Source organism: Falco naumanni, chromosome 11, assembly GCF_017639655.2.
Source record: "Falco naumanni isolate bFalNau1 chromosome 11, bFalNau1.pat, whole genome shotgun sequence".
Taxonomy (NCBI): Eukaryota; Metazoa; Chordata; class Aves; order Falconiformes; family Falconidae; genus Falco; species Falco naumanni.
This window is the reverse complement of record NC_054064.1, coordinates 25951785-25971496: the sequence shown is the minus strand read 5'-3', so window position 1 is coordinate 25971496 and position 19712 is coordinate 25951785. Positions and strand designations below refer to the sequence as shown.

At 44.1% G+C, this 19712-nt stretch overlaps 1 protein-coding gene across 1 annotated transcript in view; it reads left to right on the top strand.

The window, feature by feature from the left end:
• TRABD2B (TraB domain containing 2B) overlaps positions 1-19712 on the top strand; it is a 292200-nt gene that overhangs the window by 175874 nt on the left and 96614 nt on the right. Inside the window, exon 4 of the mRNA XM_040611371.1 lies at positions 1851-2025. Within this exon, the coding sequence (XP_040467305.1) occupies positions 1851-2025 (175 nt within the window). The remainder of the gene's footprint in view (positions 1-1850; positions 2026-19712) is intronic.

The following is a 19712-nucleotide window of genomic DNA, read 5'->3' as shown; positions in this document are numbered from 1 at the left end:
AGACACTGAGGCAACTTCCTTGTGTATTAACAAGAAACTGGTGTCTCTGATAGGTCTGGCTTAATGGGACTTATTTTTGTTGAGTGCTGGCAGAGGGCTAAACTGAGAACAAGGCGCAAAGTACTTGCATGCTCTGAGGAATTCACAAGATAGGCTGGCAAAGCCAAGCCGTGCTGGAAAGCCCAGAAGAAGAGTAATGTGATTGAACCCTTAAGGAGGGACGTGCTGCGAGATGTAACGGTGATTTGGCAAAGCACGTTGCAAAGCTGTTTGGAAAATTGAAGGTCGAGCTGCACTGCATAGCTGGGGCAGGTCACTGTCAACAGCAGGATTAACTCCAGCCACGTGGGACTCCCCAGCTCAGGAGATGTGGTGCCCATTTCTATCTCACCCAGCTGGGTACAGCCTTTGGTGGGAACCCAGAGCAAGGCTTAGACTTGTCCTTCTGCATAATGCACGGTGACATCTCTCTGCTGCTTGGTCCCCCATGTGTTAGGAGAGCTGTAGATGAGGCTGCAATGAAAAAGCTTTAAGAAGAGCCACTGGGAAGATGGAAATTAGTTCTTTTCCTAAGACTTGCTGAAAGCTTTTGGAGAGGCGGTGTGAGTGAAGAGGGTGGGAAGAGGTAAAAATTGTTGTGATAAAATCACGTGGCCAAGTGGGAAGGTAAGAGGTGGGCTGAGAAACAAAGACTAAAGGCAAGTTTTAGAAAACTAGTATGGGAACTTGGTGTAGTAGAAGACCAGAGAAAGAATTAAGCAAAGAAACTTGCATCAAGTATTTCAGCACAGTGAGTGAGGGACGTTCCCCCTATGGGCTGTGCATGCGGCACCGTTACCACGGACTCAGATTAACGCTGGAAATCCTGGCGGCTTTACAGCTCCCCGGGGACTCAGAAACCTGCGTCTGGGCTTTGCAGTTTGAGCTGCTCTCCAGTGGCGAGGCACAGAAAATCGCTGGAAGGTGCCTGGGTCCTGTGAGCAGCCATCAAGCAGTGCCCGCTTACAGCGCTTCTGGCTGCGGGGCCGGGGGTAGACCTGGGCCCCCACCATGCCAGAAGGAGTCGCCTGTCCCCACAGTCAGTCAGAGACGTTCCGGCTTGTCTGTCCGCTCTAGCTTGGGTCTCGGCTCATTGCTGGGTCTGCTGCACTGACTTGAACGGTCCCTGGGGTTTCAGCTTTTCTCCGGTGCCTACGAACGTCTCTCCTCACAAAAACAGGGACTGAAGGAGCAGTTCTTCTGGAAATCCATTTCTCAAAAATATCAGAAATGTTCCGGGGATTTATGTGTTGCAATGCACGGTCTCTTCTGGTGAGGCCTGATAGCATCTAAAACTGCAAGAAAGGCGAGGGGTTTACCCTGTTTGCATCTCCCTGTGCCTGGATTTGCTAACCTTTCCTGCTTTTTTACCTGTTAGGTTATTAAGAGGGAGCATATACAAGCCAAATCTTGCAGTCCTTACTCAAGGTCATGGTGACCTTGGCTGAGAACAGATTACAGGGCTTGTTCTGGTGCTAAATCACCAGTGAGCTGTGTCGAACAACTAGAAAATAAAGGGTTTAGTAACTCACCCAACTATAACATCTAAAACTACATTCTGCTGAAGGGACAGAGAAAAATCAAAATGAAGTTGCATTTAATAAAATACTAGTTTAACAAAAAGAAAAAAGGCATGTTGATTGCTGATTCATTTTTCCTGTGTAGAGTTACCAGCAAGCTCTTTTCTTCTGGTGGTTTCTTGTATGATAATGATGCTCAGGTGGTTTAAATAAGGCTAGATTAAAGCGTCCAGTGTTTGGGGGATTACTAAACCACTGTCACCTGAACTACAGCCTCTGTCTCCATTTCAGGTCCCTAACTTCATCAACACAACGCTCCCACCCCACGAGCAGGTGACGGCTCAGGAGATAGACAGCTACTTCAGACAGGAGCTCATCTATAAGAGGAATGAGAGGATGGGGAAAAGAGTGATGGCGCTTTTAAGGGAGAACGCAGACAAGAGCTTCTTCTTTGCCTTTGGAGCAGGTATGGTGTGAGATTTTTCTGTTGTACTCAGTTACTGCGACTGAAAGTAAAGCGGCTTGAATGCTTTGGGGTTTTGTCTCTGGTCCTGCGGGAAGAATTCTTAGGGAACTTCCATTTGAAGGGGAAAGGCTTTTGTTTGTCTAAACCTGCTTCAGAAATGCAGTGAGTTGGTGTAGGAGGTGTGTCTGGCTGCAGCTGGGCTGTGGACAGGCTGTGCTCCGGTGCTGTGGCGTAGGCACGTGTGTGTGACTCGGGGTTCCAGACCTCTCAGGGTTGCTGCAGTTAAACTTTCTCAGTGGGTGACTTAGCTGCTTTGGTGGTTTGCCTGTGCAAACTGGCTGGTTTTGGACCTTGCACAAGTGTATGAGTTATGTGTGGAGCTAAAATACCAGCATTTAAAATCATTAAGTAAAAATCCAGCGTGTACCTCTACCTGTTTAAATTCTTTCCGCGAGGTCTGCAGAACAAAGATGTCTATAGTACTTCTGTGAGCCTGCAACAGTATGTGCTACTGTCCTCTTTTGCCCCACCCTTGGTTTTCTTTTTTCCCCCCTTTGCAATGTTATTCACATTTTTGTGTGATAAGAGTATAAATAATAATTGTTCGGGCCCCGGTTCAGCCAAATCCTGAGCACCAGCTTAAGTGGCTCTTTGAGCTCCCTCAAGTTGAAGGCAGCCTGAGATTGTCGTGCCGAGAACCGATCTGCTCCTTCTGCTCCCTCTCCTTGGTAATTTCTCATTTTTGACAGAACTTTGTTTCTCATCCCGTGGCTTTTGCTATGAACTTTGGCAACAACTCACTTTTCGCTACTCACTTCAGTGGGAGCTTTGATTAAAGACTGCAGGGTTTAGCAGAGATACATGCGTTTTGATGCATTTATTTGTTGAATGTGTTTGGGCTGAATTTTCCCAAGCTTACTTAATCTCGAGCTTGTCTGGTATTTCTGTCCAAGGGGTTTTGCTTAACTGTTTTTACAGTAGGAAAATATATCACGGTGCTTCGTAGTTGGACAGGGATTCATAAATACCAGCTTGGTCTAATGCATGGAGTGAGGTTTATCAGTGATTATCAAACATGATGGTTTTGATGTAGTCTCCAGTTTTGGAAGTCCCTTAACCAGTATATACTGGAAGAATAAACTGGGTACGATCGCCCACTTGCCCTGCTCAGTAAATGCTTTTCCTGGGTATCAGTTACAGACCATGGCTTGAGACAGGACCTTGGACTAGATGGGTCATGGAGCCAATCCACTGCAGCTATTTGTGTGTGATAATAACAGAAATCAAATTGAGCAAATGAATACTAATTACACATTGATTTCTATAGAAAGTGACATCTAAGTTGTTGGAAGTTTGAGCTTTCGTTCCCTGTCCCCGTCAGAGAGCAGCTCCTGGGCAGCATCACCTGGGGAAGCTGGCTCCTAAAGAGCAAGTCCCGTTTTGTCCTTTACTCCTCATTTTTGGTTATGTTGAAAACAGCCTTTGTTGCTGGGTTATTTCTTTTTCCTAGCACTGACTGCAGCAGGACAGAACAGACACATACAGCCCAGATTTGTTAAAAATCCGGGCGCGGGACATGCTGAGGAAAGCTTTTTGTTTTGGGTTCTTTGTTGCAGCATCCCTTTGGCCTTTCTCACTAAAGCAGGCCATCCCTACTTTAAGTACAATTAATTTCTCCTCTTTTCCCTGGGGTGTTTTTTTCTTTGTGCAGTAAGTATTGAGAAAATTATTAATTTTTCAATGCCAAAACTTCTATGTGGCTGAAGTGCAAGCAAGTTCATTTTCTCTTAGGATTCAAATGCAGGTTTTTTTTCCTGAAGGTTTTTGTTAGGGTTTGTTGGGTTTTTTTTTTTTTTTGGTTGTGTTTCTTTTTTACACGCTGAATTGTAAGAGTGGGGTTTATTGGTACATTTTGTATTTTGCATTCTTATATCTGCTTCTTGAATTGTAAGGGTATTTTTTTAGGTATGTGCTCGGGTCATGAATTCAGATTGTTTTCTTAAACGTTAAGGGTTTGGTTTTGCTTTTTATAAAAGTGAAGGGTGGTTTTGATGAAAGTTGAGGCTTTCACATATTCCCATGAATTCTGAAGGGCAAAATTTTAAGGAACGCACCTTTTGTTAGGACAGACTTTGATAGAGTCTGCAGGAGTGCATTTGCTCTCAGAACAGTGCAAAAGTTAGTTCACCTCTTTTCAGAGGCTGCGTATTTAAGGCTAACATGATGGAGGGGAAATAATTTGAAAAAATATTCTGGACAATGCACCGCAAAAAGTATTGTTCTTATGCTAAGCATGATCTCTGCATTAATCCATTTATTTTGAGGATATTGGAACCAATGAATGAATAATAATTTAATTATATGTGTATATTATGAATTGGTTTCCAATTTCGTAATCTCCGTCATAGTTTCTGGGAAGGGAAGAATTGGATAAAATTATGCTGGCAAATAAAATTAGGAAAAAGAAGTATTTTGCTAAACAAGAAAATAAGTCTGTTATGAGAAACACACCTTGGAAAAACTTCACCAGATGCGGTGTTACGGAGTGGGGCTGCTGTGGGAGGGAGTCCCAAGCCCTGCACCATGATTCATGTGGGCTCGGTGGCATCCTGTAACTCGGAGGTTATAGCTGGAGCCAAGGGGCTTGGGGACAGGGTCCTACCCTGCAAACAGCCCTCCTGAGGCAGAGCCCTTGCTGGTTCCTCTGGTGGCCTCCCCCAGGGAGCCGTACCTGGTGCAAACCGCCGTACTTAGGTTCACCTGGCTTTTGCACAGCTGCCTGCAGCAGCTGAAGCTCTGTTGCTCTGTTGGGGCACCATCCTCAGGCTGATTCAAGATCCCAGTGCCATGGATGGGTAGTTCAGTAACATCTAACACTAAATTAGTATAATGAGCTTGACTAAGCCAGGAGACGCCACGCAGGTGTCTTTGCAAATTACAGTCTGGTTCAGTTCAGCGTACCCTTCTCAGCTGCAGCAGCAAGATGTTTTATAGACTCCTGCTGGAGTATGTGCTGTTGTTTGGAACAAAAAGAAACCAAACCTAGACCATGCACAGGGGTCACCATGACCAAAAGCAGTATTCTACAGGATGAAAACCATGGCTGGCTTCAGCTGTAAACCAAAATGATGATATCTTGGCTGCATGGTGGTGCAGGAACCCAGTGCTGCTGAGCTGGGGGATGCCACCGTCTGGCTTCGGACTGGCAGAAATCCTTTCTGGGTTGAACCATGGCGTGTACTTTGCTATCAGAAAAACCATAGCTCATCCAGTGTAAGCTGAGTTCCCACCTGGCTGGATGAAAACATGTGGCTGGAGTGGGACATGGCAACTCCTGTCACCAGATCTAAATAACCTTCAAGTAGTGCAAGATCCCATACCCTGGTCCCACCAGATCTGGCAGGTCAGGTCACCACTGGAAACAGCCCTACTGGTTTCAGATGGAAGTTTGTTATAAAACACATGGAAATATGCAAGAAATAAAAATTGTGTGGAAATTGGTGTGGAGTGCTGCTCATGTACAGCAGGAGTCACCCTGGGAGAAAAGCATTACTATTTTTTCTGAAGAATGTTTATTTTCCAGTAAAGCTATGGTCATTGGGCTGATTAGAATATAGCAGGCAATTAATTTCATTGCCTGTGCAGCTCTGCATGTTTATGGCCTTGCTATTAGTTGTTTTGTACACAGAATTTCTACTTTCTTCATCCTGCTTTGCTTTTAGACGAAGGTTGATAAAAATCTTTCAGCTGGTAGTTTTTCGGTAAAAAATTGGGCGTTTGGGGAAAACAGAATTTTTCTGTTTGCTTCTGAAAAAGCAAGTCCACTTCTGCCAGACAGCAATCGACATAGCAAGTGCTTGGGTGTCGTTGTTCCCCTCTGTAAACTGGGGTTCCCAGTCAGCCTGTTGCTACGTGCCATTTGGAGCTGAGCTGCAAAGGCTTCCTGGTGCATCCTAGGGGAGGTAGTGCAGGATCTGGTCCGTAACTGAGCACAAGGCTGTTAAACATTGAACAGACGAGTCCTGGGGAAGAAGGAGTGGTAAGGGGACAGGCATTGGAATATCCAAGCAAGCTGAGGTAAAACAGTTTTCAGATCCACCAAGTAAAGCCAAGCATTTTTATGCTGTTGAAAGATTTATTTTTTCTTTTCTTTGGTTCCAGTTAGCAGTACTAAAACAAAAAAATTACACAATTCTAAATGGAGCTTTTCAGTTTTCTGTCATTTTTAAAAATAAAAAGTAAACTTTTCAATAGATTTCCCCCTTCCCTGCCTTCCATGGCATTACTCACAATTTAAATGCATTGGACCAGTTCAGACTTTTAATTTATTCCTTTATAAAACACATAGAAGTGAAAATAGCCATTTATTCTTTCTACTTTCATTTCTTTCTCCTCTCCAAGAAAAATACAGGCCCTGGGTAGAACGGGACCCAGCTCTATACCCAGCTCTGTACACTTCATTCTTCTCCTGCCAGGGTTTACCGTATTCAGACTTAATGTGAAAGTCTCACTATACCCATATTCACTGTAGCTATACTCTAGTAATGAAACAACATTTATTGTTTGTGCAGTTAAGTGATATTTTTCAGGTAACAGGCGTCATAACTTTTCCCTTTGAATGAATAAAGGTAGCTAAATAGAGTACTTGCAAGTAAAATCGGGGGGGCGGGGGGGGGGGAAGGTTTGCTTGGGTTTTGTGTTTTGAAAATCCATCCTGGATTGCTAGGAATTATTGATCCATAATAACAGTGAAGCACCTTAGAGCAAACAAGCACTGGCAATTTATGAAGGTCCATTTACAGTCAAGAAAGAGACGGCCAAGAGCACATGGGCTGTTAAAAAGAGTTAATATTTTGGCAACTGAGACTATGCACATGAAGTCAGTGTTTAAGAAAAAAAATATCACTCTGGTTTATTTCATTTTTATGGGCAAATAATTTTTGAGTAACACTTATGATAACAGATGGATAAATTTATGTCTGCAGTTAATTTGAACGATAATTTCCTTAGGATGTTTTACTTGCATGCATTTCTTTCTTTATTTATTTTATGAGAACTGTCAGTTTTGTAGCGGAGAGCTGGATTTACTGCTTCAGAAATTCGGATGCTGCTCAGTTCATGATGTTTATTAGCAGCCAAATCAGTAGGCTTTAAGGCAGTGCTTTTGGTTATTTAAAATAATAAACATATTATGGAGAATATTCTTTTAGTGCTGGAAGAGAGAGCTGAAATGTAAGTACCATAGCATCTCCCGCAGCAGGAGGGGAATCAGACTGCCTCTGGACCACAGTCCTGTGGTGGAGGGAAGCACGTGTCTCCCCACCCCACCGGGTCCAGGCAGCCCCCTGTGTCCGAGAGGTCAGGGAAGACCCAGGCTGTTGTCTATGGTGTGGCTGAAGCCAGGGCGTGCTGGGGCCGCAGCTCCTGGTGAAGTGGGTGTGCTAAGAGGGGTCGATGGCTGTGAAGGTGGGACCCCTTCTGCTCAGCTGTAGGCTTAGGCTGCTGAGATCAGGTACCTGCTGGCTGAAGGATTAGGTTTAAATTTCTGAGGCATTCTGCAAGAAAAAAGATACAGGCTTTGTTGTAGATGTCTGTGGGCTCCCATGAAAACAAAGGAATTCATCCCAGAGGAAGAACAGCAGCAGCAGATTTTGAACGTTTCTGTGCTCGGAACAGGTGAATTCCCTCCCCGTCCCGCAGAGTTTTCTCAGCCAGCCTTGGGCAGTCAGCGTCATCAGCAATGATTCCAGTCATCGTAATCACACTGCTAACAGTAATCATAGAATCATAGAATAGTTTGGGTTAGAAGGGACCCTTAAAGGTCATCTAGTCCAACCTCTCAAACAATACTGTTCCATACTGTTTCCAAAATCTTTAGTAAATTATCTGGTGGCTCTTCATCATGGGACTCAGAAGCAGGTTGCGCTGTTTTCACTAGGGAAAGAGAGAATTGAGCAACTTTTCTATAGGATGGGGTTAGTGCAAGAACACAGCAAGATGTGAGAGGTGCTGATTTTTCTCCAAAAACTAAAGAGCTCCTGGGGAGATACCCAGATGATGTAGCGTGTCGTGAATATGCTTCATCCACAGCTAAAAAGGTGACTGCAACTGAGATGGAACATGATGGCTGTTGATTGTGGCGGGGGAAGATGAGGGGAGGTGGAGGTGGGATTATTTTTGTTACTGGAAACCATATTTTGACTCAGTATTTTGGGAAAGGAAAGGAAGTGATGGATACTATACACAGCTTAAACACAAGTAATTAAAATCCAGGGAGCCTTTGTGAAAGCCATTAGCACCTGCCACCAGGTCTGGCACTCAGGTTCACACATGTTACTTGAAAGTGTTTTTTCAAAAGGGAAATGCCTTGAGGCTGCCATCCAACTGCACGCTGAGGGCTGGGGATCTGCAGATGCTGAGTATACAAATAGCCGTTTTGCACTCCCGGCGGATGCAACGTTGTGTGTAAATCGGTACGAAGTTACACCCGCCATTGTGCCGCTGGGAACCAACTCAGCCTGGCATTGGAAGTCCAGCCTTCTGTCTTCCAGGATTGTGTAGCTCTTTTCTTAGTCTTGGATCCTCTGTAAAACATAAAAGAAAAAATAGGGGGAGGGGGGAGAGGGAAGAAAAAACACTTGCAGGCTGGGATATAAAGAGACTTTATCCCCCGAGTCAGGCATCCTGGTCCAACACTGATTAGTGGTGCTACTGACATCACTAGCACAGTTCATCAACGGGTTGTCTCGGTGGAGCAAGAAGTTGGCGACCAGGAGATTGAACTTGGCGAGCCTACAAAAGAGAAGAAAAGGGTGAATTAACAGTTTGCAGATGCTAGAATTCCCTCTGCTCGTGTTTATTTGGGCATCCAGATGCTTATAGTGAGGTCGGCCTGTTTTTGTGTATGGGCTTCTTTTACTGTTAGGTTTTAAGGCAAAGTATCACTTGGCTTTTAAAAATAGACTAGCGTGCTAATTTTGACCAAACCCATGTAATTGATTCATTTAAAAGTCTGCATTAAACAGGCAATGCCCGATTCTCTTTTCAGACACTGTTGTAAATCAGGAGATACTCCACTGGGGGAAGGCTTGTTCCAAGTGCAAATCCAGCCTGTAGCGGTTTAAAATAAATAAAAAAAGTTCCCCCAATTATTTTTTTTAAATTGATCTTGTATAGTATGGAGGTTTGGAAGCCCCTGAATATTTGCTTTTCACCTGAAGCTTAAGTTGGCGAAGAGACAGCGCCCGAGTTAGGGAGGCCAAAATAAACCTGCCTGCACTACCCTATTGTCAAAAGGGAGCTGCTCCTCTGAAGGCTGATTCCTGCGATTCGGGTTTAAAGAAAAACTCCTGTTGTATAACAAGATATTAATTGTAGAGACACAGTATAGCATAGGTAATGGCGAGAGCTATCTTGAGGCTGCTGTCACCTGCACCAACCAAGGCAGGCGAGAGATGCTGCACGTAAGAGGACAGGTTCGTGTAATTAGGTTTGCAGTTTGCTTTTTCTTCTGGTGTGTCACCACAGAAACTGCGGGGGGAAGGTGCACCAGCCCTGGACTCCCTTGGGTGGTCTGGTGGAGAATTCCTTGTGCTCAACAGGGAGCCCTGCCTGGCTGCTTCCCACTCCTGCTTCCATCGTCCCTCCACTGAAGGAGGGTACAGCCCCAGGTCCAGGCAGTTATGTTTGCTAGTTGCACGTATTCAAGTAAATGTTAAAAGCAAGTAAAACGGGCCTTGCAAACCACAGTGTATGCGTTTACCATCTCTGGTGTAATTCTTCCCATGATGAATGGGGAAAGTTGCCTGTACGCAGTAGGATTTTGGTTTAAAGACATGCATACACTAATGTCAGCTCCTCTGGGTCCCTGACATTTTCATATCGTATTTATTATTACGCTTGTGCCAAGTTCTACTGTGTAAGTCTAATTCTGCCTGCCTGTTCTCAAAGAAAAGAAAGCTATATTGGCCCCTCCTGTCCTATAATATAGAGATTTTGGCTGTGCCCTTGCTGCATTTCTCCTCAACATTTGAGATGTAAAAATGTAGACATAATTCAGGAAATTTTCTCTTTTCAGAACTGCAAAGAATCATGAGAGATTTACACCCAGGCTTAAGCACTCTGCTGAACAGGAATGGGCTTAAACATGGGATGAAATACTCTTTCACCCACACACGCGCACTAGCTTGCTGTGGATTCCACAGGCCACCCTGTAAGCTCTCAGGAGACCAGGCAGAGGTCCCATGTAACTCTAGGTTACATAACAGGGGTGTTGAAATCAACGTACGGATGCCAGATAATTTATCACTTTCCATCCCCAAAACGTTTCATCAGAACATTCCCAACCAGCATTAACTGTGCTGTTGGGAAGAGTTTGAAAGGGCAGGGTATGCCCTCTGAGAACCCCACGACCGGCAGTGTTCCCCTAACACTGAGGCTTCTGTGGGATGCTCGTGTGAAACGGCAGACAGGATCCAAGGATCTTGTCTCAGCTGGGGACCCTCGTGTGCTACCTGCGGTCATTAAGGTGTCTGCGCACCCCAGTGTACTTCCAGCCACCCTGCTGTGTGGTGGTTCCCAGAGCAGAAGGAAATTTGGCCGCTCGGTTTCCTTAAATTCAGAGCCTGGTATGCTAGCCCAAATCCTTCAGTAGTGTTTCACATTAATGCATGTCGGTGGGGTTGATGTGGCTTCATGTTCCATTCTGCTACCCCTCCTGCCTGGGTACTTGCTCCAGTGGAGGACCATGGATGTCCCAGGCACCCTAGACCTCCACAGCCACATGCCCTGCAGCTCTGCTGTCAGAGCAGGAGGTGGGAAGAGGATTTAGTAGAACAAGGAACCTGTTTGTACTGCTCATGGTGTCAGCCTCCCATGGGTTCAAGCCATTTCTGACCAGTTTTAGGGCCAAGCTGCAGGAGGACTGCATAGGGAGAAGAACCAGCGATCATCCTGGTGCACTGGAAAGACAGGGCATGACTGCTGGCTAGAGTGAGTTGTTTTGCAAAAGTAGATGTGAAACTGAAAGCTTTAAAAAGCCTGGCTGTAATTTATGTGGATTTCTTGAGGATTTTTACTGGTATGGAAAGTGGGACTGGAAATCTCATTAAACTGGGTGTTCTTGTGAGAGTTCCAGGTTTTCTTGGTCATGGTTATGCCAGGAATACCATCAGAGCAAACTCGCTGAGGAAGGATTTATGGGTTTGGGATCGGATCCTATTCTCACTGAATTAATGGTAGTTCTGCAACTGACATCAAGGTGACTGGTGTGTGCACCTGGATGAGTCAACATTTATTTGTCATTTCAGTCTTTAATCTAGGCTGCTACTTTCACATCATTGGAAAATATGAATGACATTGTTATAAGCCTATTAAATCCCAGATCCATTGTTATTTTCTCTGGTAGATCAGAAGACGTGTCAAGGAAAAGAAAACGTGTGTGCAATATACCTCTGCCAAGAGAAAAATAAAATATTTAAATATCAGAAATGTGAAGTGAAGGTAGAATTACTTAGAGAGGCAGAGGGGAAATAATTAGAGCTCCAGCCAGCAAGAAGAGATGTCGTAAACTTTAGTTACTCACCTCTCTTAGACATTCAAAGCACAAACTCTGCCACTGTTCAGCCATTTTATAGAGGCCTGTAGAAAGCAAGAGGTCTGTTGGGCGGAATCGCTCTGGGGGCAACTAAAACTGGGCTCAAACCCAAGTCCAATAGCTAAGCTGCCATCTGAAATTGGAAAAAGATCGAGTTCATGCCTGAATCTCTGCTCCCTTTCTGCTCTGTGCAATAGACCAAAGTCTGGATTTGACTGATGGGCAAAGAGAAGCAACTCCAATCCGTGGGAAATGTTGCTCTTTCAGATTGGTTTCTAAAAGGAATGAGTAACAAAACTTGAAAATAAGGGAATTCTTAGAAAAAATGGAGAACACTGGTGTGCTGGTAATGGGGTGCTGCTTTTGGTAGAAGCTCCAGAGCTGTGGCTGGTGGAAGCCCACAGGTGACTGGCTTGGAGGTCGGTAGCCCCCGGAGATCTAGCTCTTGGTAGGCAATTTAGCTAAAAAGTTCTGACATGGCAAAATGTGATTTCAGAACTACCAGGCTTTACTCCTGTCGACTTCCAGGCGAACAGTGGAGGCAGGTGAATAAGCAAAAAGCCAGACAGATCAGTCTTGGAACTACTTCTGTTTTTCAAGAGGTATTCAATGAGACCTGCTACATGCTTTGGTTTTGATAAACTGTTACCAACTGAAAATTACTCTACGAGAGAAGTTCCAAACACCTTTTTAATCTACAGACAGCACTTCGAGCTCAGCTTTGGATCTATCCCTGGCAGAAAACTGAAACCTACGTGATTTTCCTGGAATAATGTTGCAGAACTGAAACTTATGAGACTTGTATCTAAAATAAATAACTTGAGTATTTTTAGTATTTTTCTGTACTTTATTATGGGAAATACCTTAAATACTGAGGTTTGCAAACTTAAAAATTGTATTTATACACCGAATGCAAATGGAGAGAAAAATCAAATGCCACCACTGGGTTAACTCAGTATGAAATTCGGCACCAGTTTCCAGTATTTATACAGAATTCACATTCACTTTGCGTTTTTCCTTGAGGTGTTTGAGGTACAGTGAAACTGCTGTGAGGTTCTTATCACTTAGCAATCCGGTCTGGTTCCAGTTGAAAATTTTGCGGTACCTCTCACTGGGAGGATTGGTTTAAAAGGAACAGAAATCTGCCCAAGAAATAAAGACTTCATTATTGACATTAATGCTATTTTTAATCTGGTTTCCGAAGGAAATGAGACTTAAGCAATCACAGTGTTTGTGAGTATGTGAGTGTGTGTGTGTGTGTGTATGGGGGGTGTGTGTGTGAATATGTCTTTCCCCCTCATAAATTTTTCATCTGTTGGCTGATTATAACCGAACTTGACAGATGGCTAGAGTCTCCAAGATAGTAAGTTCTTGCATGCTTCATGAAAATAAGTGATTGGATGTAGAAAAAGAAATTCATAGTGTGCATCCAGTGAAAGAGCACAGCATGAGCTCAACTTTTATTAGATCTCAGAAAATCTCTATGGGAGAGGGAGGTGAGACACGTCTCCATAGACAGCCGCACTTTGTTGGTTCCTCTGCATGCAGGAGGATGTAGCGTGCAGTACGTACATCAGTCACGGTTTGAACAGAATGATGACATTTAGAGTAAATAGTTATTATCTAGAGTGTCTCAGGAGCCATGTTACCTCTGGGCTGCCCTCTGATGAGGTGTTCATTCTCATGGCCAGAGCAGTACGAGGGAGCAGATTTGTAACAGTGACTGGGGCATGGCTCCAGGACTCTCCATAAACCTAATGAGTCATGGGCACTCAGACTGTGCAGCCTCACTACTGCTAATTGGCCAAGTGCGCCATCAACCATGCCCAAAAATGCTCTTAAGTAGCCAAGGGGTGAAAAGAGCATCAGAAACTCCTATGAGTCTAGGAGGCAGCCTGGGGCAGCATTCCTGCGTGCAGAGTCCAGGAATGCTTTCCCCAGGATGAAGGTCATTCCCTTGGGAGCTGAAACAGCTCACTGGCAATGGGGAACAAAATTAAGAGACAAAGGAAAGAGTAAAGCACGACCTGGAGGAAATTAGCTTATCAGACGAGGGGTGTTGTCACTTAGCAGTTGGAGAAGATGCTCAGAAAACATTGTGATGAGGAGAGTACTTGAAAGCTTTCCAGAGCAAAATACAGATGGGGATGGGAAAAGCCAAGCCAGGGTTAGATCTTAATTTTAGTTTTTTCTTGAGATTGAAAATTATGTATCTAGTATCTTGGTAACAGTGATAACTGCTGGGGTGGGACTCTCCCTCTTGAACTGTAGGTGTCTGAAAGTTCAGTGCATCTTCTGTGTAAGATCATCAGGTTCCTTTCAAACCCCCCAGAGGACAGATCCTCCCACTTATCTCAGATGTGTATTTTAAGATGGAAGGAATTGCCCTCTGGAGACATCTTTCCACTGACTACAGAGGAAACTGAGAAAACTGGCCTCCAACAGATGCCTGACTTTCAGATGAGTGGGATTAATTAAACCCTGAGAGCAGGAGTCAGGAATTCAGGGTGTTTTGTCCTTACCTCTACCTGACCTTGAGCAAGCTGCTAGCACACTACGAGCTCCCTGAGTGATGTTCTGCATTGCTGCCAGTGGCAGAACCTTAATAGTCCTGAGGAAAAATTGTAAGCAGGAGATTGACGTGTTATGCTACGGAAAAGCATCTTGGCATGGACTCTTGGGGAAAAGAAAGCCCACTGCCACCAGCTCTGGAAAACTCATCCAGAAAAATTCATCCAGAGCTGGACTTCCCTGTTGTGGGGGAGGAAGGTGTGTCCCCACCGCGTAGCAGGGTGCCGCCTTTGCATCCTATCGCGTGGTATGGTTGAAGCCCAAGGACGGCCAACCAGTTTGGTCACTGTTCGCATCCCCCCAGCGCTCAGAGCAAACTTGCCATCTTTGTGATTGCATAGAAGAGATGGATTCCAACATGTAGCAGCATAAAGCGTTTCCATCTTTTCTCACCTCTTGGCTGGAGCGAGGGAAAGCCACTGGTGCAAGCGCAGTCGTTCGTAAGCCTGGTCTACCTGGAGCTGTGCAAAGGAAACAGAACTACTGACAGGAAAGCAGGTTCCAATCTCTTTTCATCAAGGATGGTTATCCCTTTTGCAAGGGAAGAAGCAAGCAGTAAAAAAAGAAAAAAAATAGTGTTTTGACATACTATGTGTCTGATTCTTTTCACTGTTCTCTGAAAGCAGCAGCCTGGCCAAATCTGTTTAAGTGCTGTCAGTGAAGAGTGTTTCAGACCTGGAGACCTTTCGAAACAGTCTTCTGATAGAACTTGTCCTTTTGCATGTGAGACTTAGAGAGAAATGGGAAGGTGGGTAGGGGTTTTGTTTTGGGGTTTTTTAGTATTATGGAGAGACTCACCAGATAACCTCCCCTGTGGGGGGGCCCTCACCGAGTCTGTAGCATTTATTCTCTCCCTGAAATACTGGCATCTTAGAAGTTGTCTTCCTGAATCTACATTCTCAGTTGAATCATCTCCTACACAATAAAAGCTCCAGTGTTGGTTTGCCTTTGACTTCTGCGCTGTGCAGCGCTCCTGTCAAAAGGCAGCCCTTCCTCCTAGCGTTTGTGTTTTTCTTAATACCTGCCAATCACCCTGCTTGCCTTTGCCCAAAGTTTGTTGTCTTTGCAGTTGGCCACAGCGTGAGCTACCAAAAACCTCACTGAGCTTGACGGGGTATTCTGTTAGCCTAACCCCAACACGCCATCTGCCACCGCCCCGGCACACAAAGGGCCTTTTCACCGGCCCACCGCAGGTCGAAGGTTTCATTTCATGTGTTACAATTAATCTGTATTTATTGCCACTTATCTTAAATGGCTAACAATATCAAGAGTTTAAAAAGCGCTTTTAATGTCAAACTGGGTCAATTAAAAGTCTACTTAAAATATTTGCAAAACTTCTAGCCTGAAAGCTGCCCCCTCACGTCTGCTGTTAAACAAAATGTTTTAAATAAATACGTGCAGCTTGAGGAGACTGACATTTGGTAAAATTCCCCTTGATATTTTAGTAGAATCCGGGACTAATTTCCTTACTCCTACATTCACTTGCTTTTTTTATAAAAAGAGAATAATATTTTAGATGATTGTGAATATTTGAAAGATTGTTTCAGTCAATAAAAAATCTCAGGAGATAGTCTCAAAACTGTTAATGCCAGAAGAGACCATTGGACTGATCAATCTGATCTCCTGGAATTTCATCCAGTTCTTCTGTGGACCCCGATGGCATGTGTTTAACTCAGAGCTTCAAACCATGGGCCACGAGTAACAATTTTAATTTATTTATTTAAACTCCTTCAGTATTGTGTGTGGGCATGGGAAATCAAATACTAGAACACAAAATATGAAGAAGTTTAATAATGAAAGAGCAACTTTTAACATTGTGTGTTGGGTTTTACTGAAGGCTGGAGGGACCCGCTTTTTCCCCTTCCAGAAGAGCCCCTACTTTTGCCTTGAACTTTTTTTGGAAAGCTCAGTCGGCAGGACAGCCTTAATAAATTACGTGAAGTAAGTGCTGGTGTGCTACCCGTGAGAACCCTGAGCTCGTATGAAGTTCAGCCAAGGTTGCACCGTGTTGGGGTGGTGACACACATCACACGGAGAGGTCCCGAGAGGTATCCCCAGGCTGGGCTTAGTTGTGTTGGATGCAGTAGATGCGCAGAGTAAGTGAGATCCCAGGCTGGAGGAATTAACTGCTGAAACTAAAGGTCTGTCCACATGGAGTCATTTGGACTTTAAGCCCTGATCCTCAAACACTTGCCATGAGCAGTGACATTAATGAAGCTTGGTTTCCTATGGTTTTAGGTCATTTGCTTGGATTCCCAACAGCCTAATAAGGTTTGAACTGTGGCTGAGGTATTTCTGTTAATTAGGGCATTCTTATCATCTTTATGGGTCTCTGATGTCCCTAATAAGGCTCACCCTGCAACTTTTCTTTCCGCGGAAGAGATCAGTGAGTCTCTATCCAGCAATCTGTTTTCATAAAATATATAAGAAGGGGCTGTCTTGGAGACAGCTGCTCTTCTAATAGATTTGAAATTTGCCCATGGGTTCAGAATATTTCAGGGGAGAGCATAAAAACAAGCATATGCACAAAGGGAAAGCAGGGCCCTGTAAGCATTGTGTTCTGTGGAAGCAAGGTTAAAATGAAATTGCCATATTTATGCAGTGCAAATATTGCACAACACGAGGACACCAAATGGTTCTGATCATTTCTTCAGTGATTTCTTCTTGTAGAATAGTCAATTAAACAAATCTGGCTTTCTCAAATTACTTGTGAGTCCATTTCATAGGTTAGGGATGGAAACACATGATTGCTTTTGTGTAAGAAATAACATGGAAAAAAATTTGTTTGCTGCTTGCTATCCATAAAAAGAGTGTGATTATATAAATTTGGAGGAAAGCGGTTGTCCTTTGATGTTGGTGTTCTACTGAATGCAAAAATACTGGCTCATAGACATGCTTTTATTGCTCATTAGTTGCTGTCCTGTTTGTTATTCTTTTTGGTTTTGTTTTGAATGCCACTATATCAAGAAGCCAAGTGATGCTGATGACTAATTGCATCGCAAGAATGGCAAGTAGCACAAAGCTGACAGCTTGCAAACAAGTCATAGACTGAAATAATGTTCATAAACTTTTTTTTTTAACTGCTTGCAAGCAGGAGTACTGTGAGTTTCCCTTTACTGCTTTTCATCCCCAGATTACTGGGTCCTGTCAGCCTGGTTTCAGACATGTGTCACACGGAGCCTTACGTGGCCCTGATTCATTAATATTCTCTTTGGATCTGGCAAAAATACCTCACTATAAAAGGTCAGGTGTGAGATCTTTTTGAAGACTATTGCCTTTGACCATGTCAACCAAGGCCCCGACAGGCTCTTATCCTGGGCAAGGACTACTGCCTTAGACTGGCTTTTTGTAAAAATCTTTCATTTCCTCAAAGAACCATTAAAAGACTGCATTTTAATATTCAGAGCTTTCTTCCACAGATCTGGATGCCAGAGTGCTCTGGCCAGCTTCACTGGAGGCCAGTGATGACAAGAGGAGAAGTGTAACATCAGGGAGGTGAAAACTCTGAAATTTGGTTGCAGTGCGTAGTAAGGGAAGAAACTAATTGCAGTTCTCCATGCGATGGACTAGCCTAGCGCTGTGCATCTCTGCTAGGAGCTTTTGAACCCATAGGCTCGTTTCCCTTGGCTTTGATGGAAGGTGGGAGCTGACTGGTTATGTCTCTGTTTGGAAGGAGGTGGCTTTTGGCAAGAGGAAGAAGTTTCTCTTAACATTCAGGAAAAGGCTGTGATTGTAAACTCAACTCACTTCTTACTAGGTATTGGAAAAGGAGCTCATTCTCCAAACACAGATTTGTTAGGAAAACACACATTGCTGGTTCTACTGATCAGGAAAAAGACTTGTATTTTAACGCTGTTTTCTACTAAACTTCAGTGTTCAGGGTTCTGCAGGTTCTCAGCTCCTCATCTACTTCCATTGGATCCAGGGAACGAAATGAGGAGGCTTTGCCGAGATTTGGCTGAAACGAAGGAGATACTTGATTAGGTCTCACCAAGGGGCCAGCAGAGAGGAGGCTGGGTACCGGTCCAGCATGGCAGGGGCACCAGTCTAGTATTAACAAACACAATTGTGTTGAAAATATCATCCTGCTGGGTGAGAAAGGGAAATGAACACAGGAAAATAAAACTTGAGTCTTAAAAGGGAAGGGGCTTTGTTAAGTGCAGTCTAGTTACAGCCTTGGATTACTGTAACTGTGGGAAAATGTGATGAGGCAGTGTACCCAAGCACATTTGCTGCTTTTTTTTGGTTGTTGTTTCTGTTAATTCTGCACTGTTGTACATAAGCAGGCAATGATGGATTGTCCCGGAGTTCTGTGCATAGTGTTGAAGAGAGCTGGATTTAATTGTCCTGCATTTATTGTACAAAAGGAATGAATTATGAGCCACTTTACAGCATCTCCAGTGAAAGTGATTATCAGCACTGCTCCTCGCCAGAGATATAACTCTGTCAAGCAGACTCCCTCCTCTCTTGGGTTCTTTGGAAAAAGCTCATGAATTTGCCGTCTCCTGCCAGTGAAAGCTCAGGGTGAAACACAAAACCAAAAGCTGCCAATAGCTATATATTCCGTTCAGATGTTGTAGGAATTTCTTATTCTTTTTTTTTTTTTTTTCCTTTTCCCCTGAGTAGAAGATCGGTCAGGAGTTTTGGAGCATGCAACTGAAATAGTGCAGCAGAATGTGTTCCCAGTTGGTTGCACTTTTGATTTTGTAGGTAAAGAAGTTGTGTGGGTGAGAAGACTTGGCTGTTGGCTTTAATTAGCTTTGACCACGGCTTACGTGCACTTACAGTACCATTGGTCGTGATGCCACTGAAAGGTACCCGTCACCCCCGTGCACCCAACTGTATCTCATAGCTGTTCTCACGCTGCTCCTCCCCACAATGTGCACTTAACTCCAGAAACAGGTTTAAGCTGAGGCGGATGTGTAAAAGGAATGTTATGAGCATTGCCCCGGAGACACTGTACAATAAATCATCTGCAGAAGAGCAGGGAGTTTTGCTCTATTTTTTCTACTGACTACTGCAGCGTAATAAAGGACAGCAGGATGAATTGCAGGGACCATAACGCTGCCTGCCAGAAAGATGTTTTCGGGGACGATGCTCCCCAGTGTTGCAGAACAACAGCTGCAAGGGGAGATTTTGTGTTAGGGCTTGCTTAGATCTGCAGAATTATTTTCGGTACCTTCAAGAGAGCTGGATTGTGCCATGTGCTTTGGGGAGCTTTGGGTCCTGCCCCCCCTGCTAGTAGGTTTCTTGTGCAACTTTGCAAACAAATATGAGATTCCAGCATGCTCGCAGATATTTTTATGTCTGGGATAGCCCAGATAAACAAGTGAATCAACACATAGGTGGAGAATGATGTGTATGCAGCCGCAAAAGCCCTTATAAAAGGATGCCTTTCTGCACCCCTCCATGTGAACAGATTTCATGTGGATTTATCAATAGGTCTACAATTGCCAGAAAGTTTGTTCTTGAAAAGAAGAAGAAAAAGGGAAAGGGGAAAAAAAAAAAAAAAGCTGTAAAA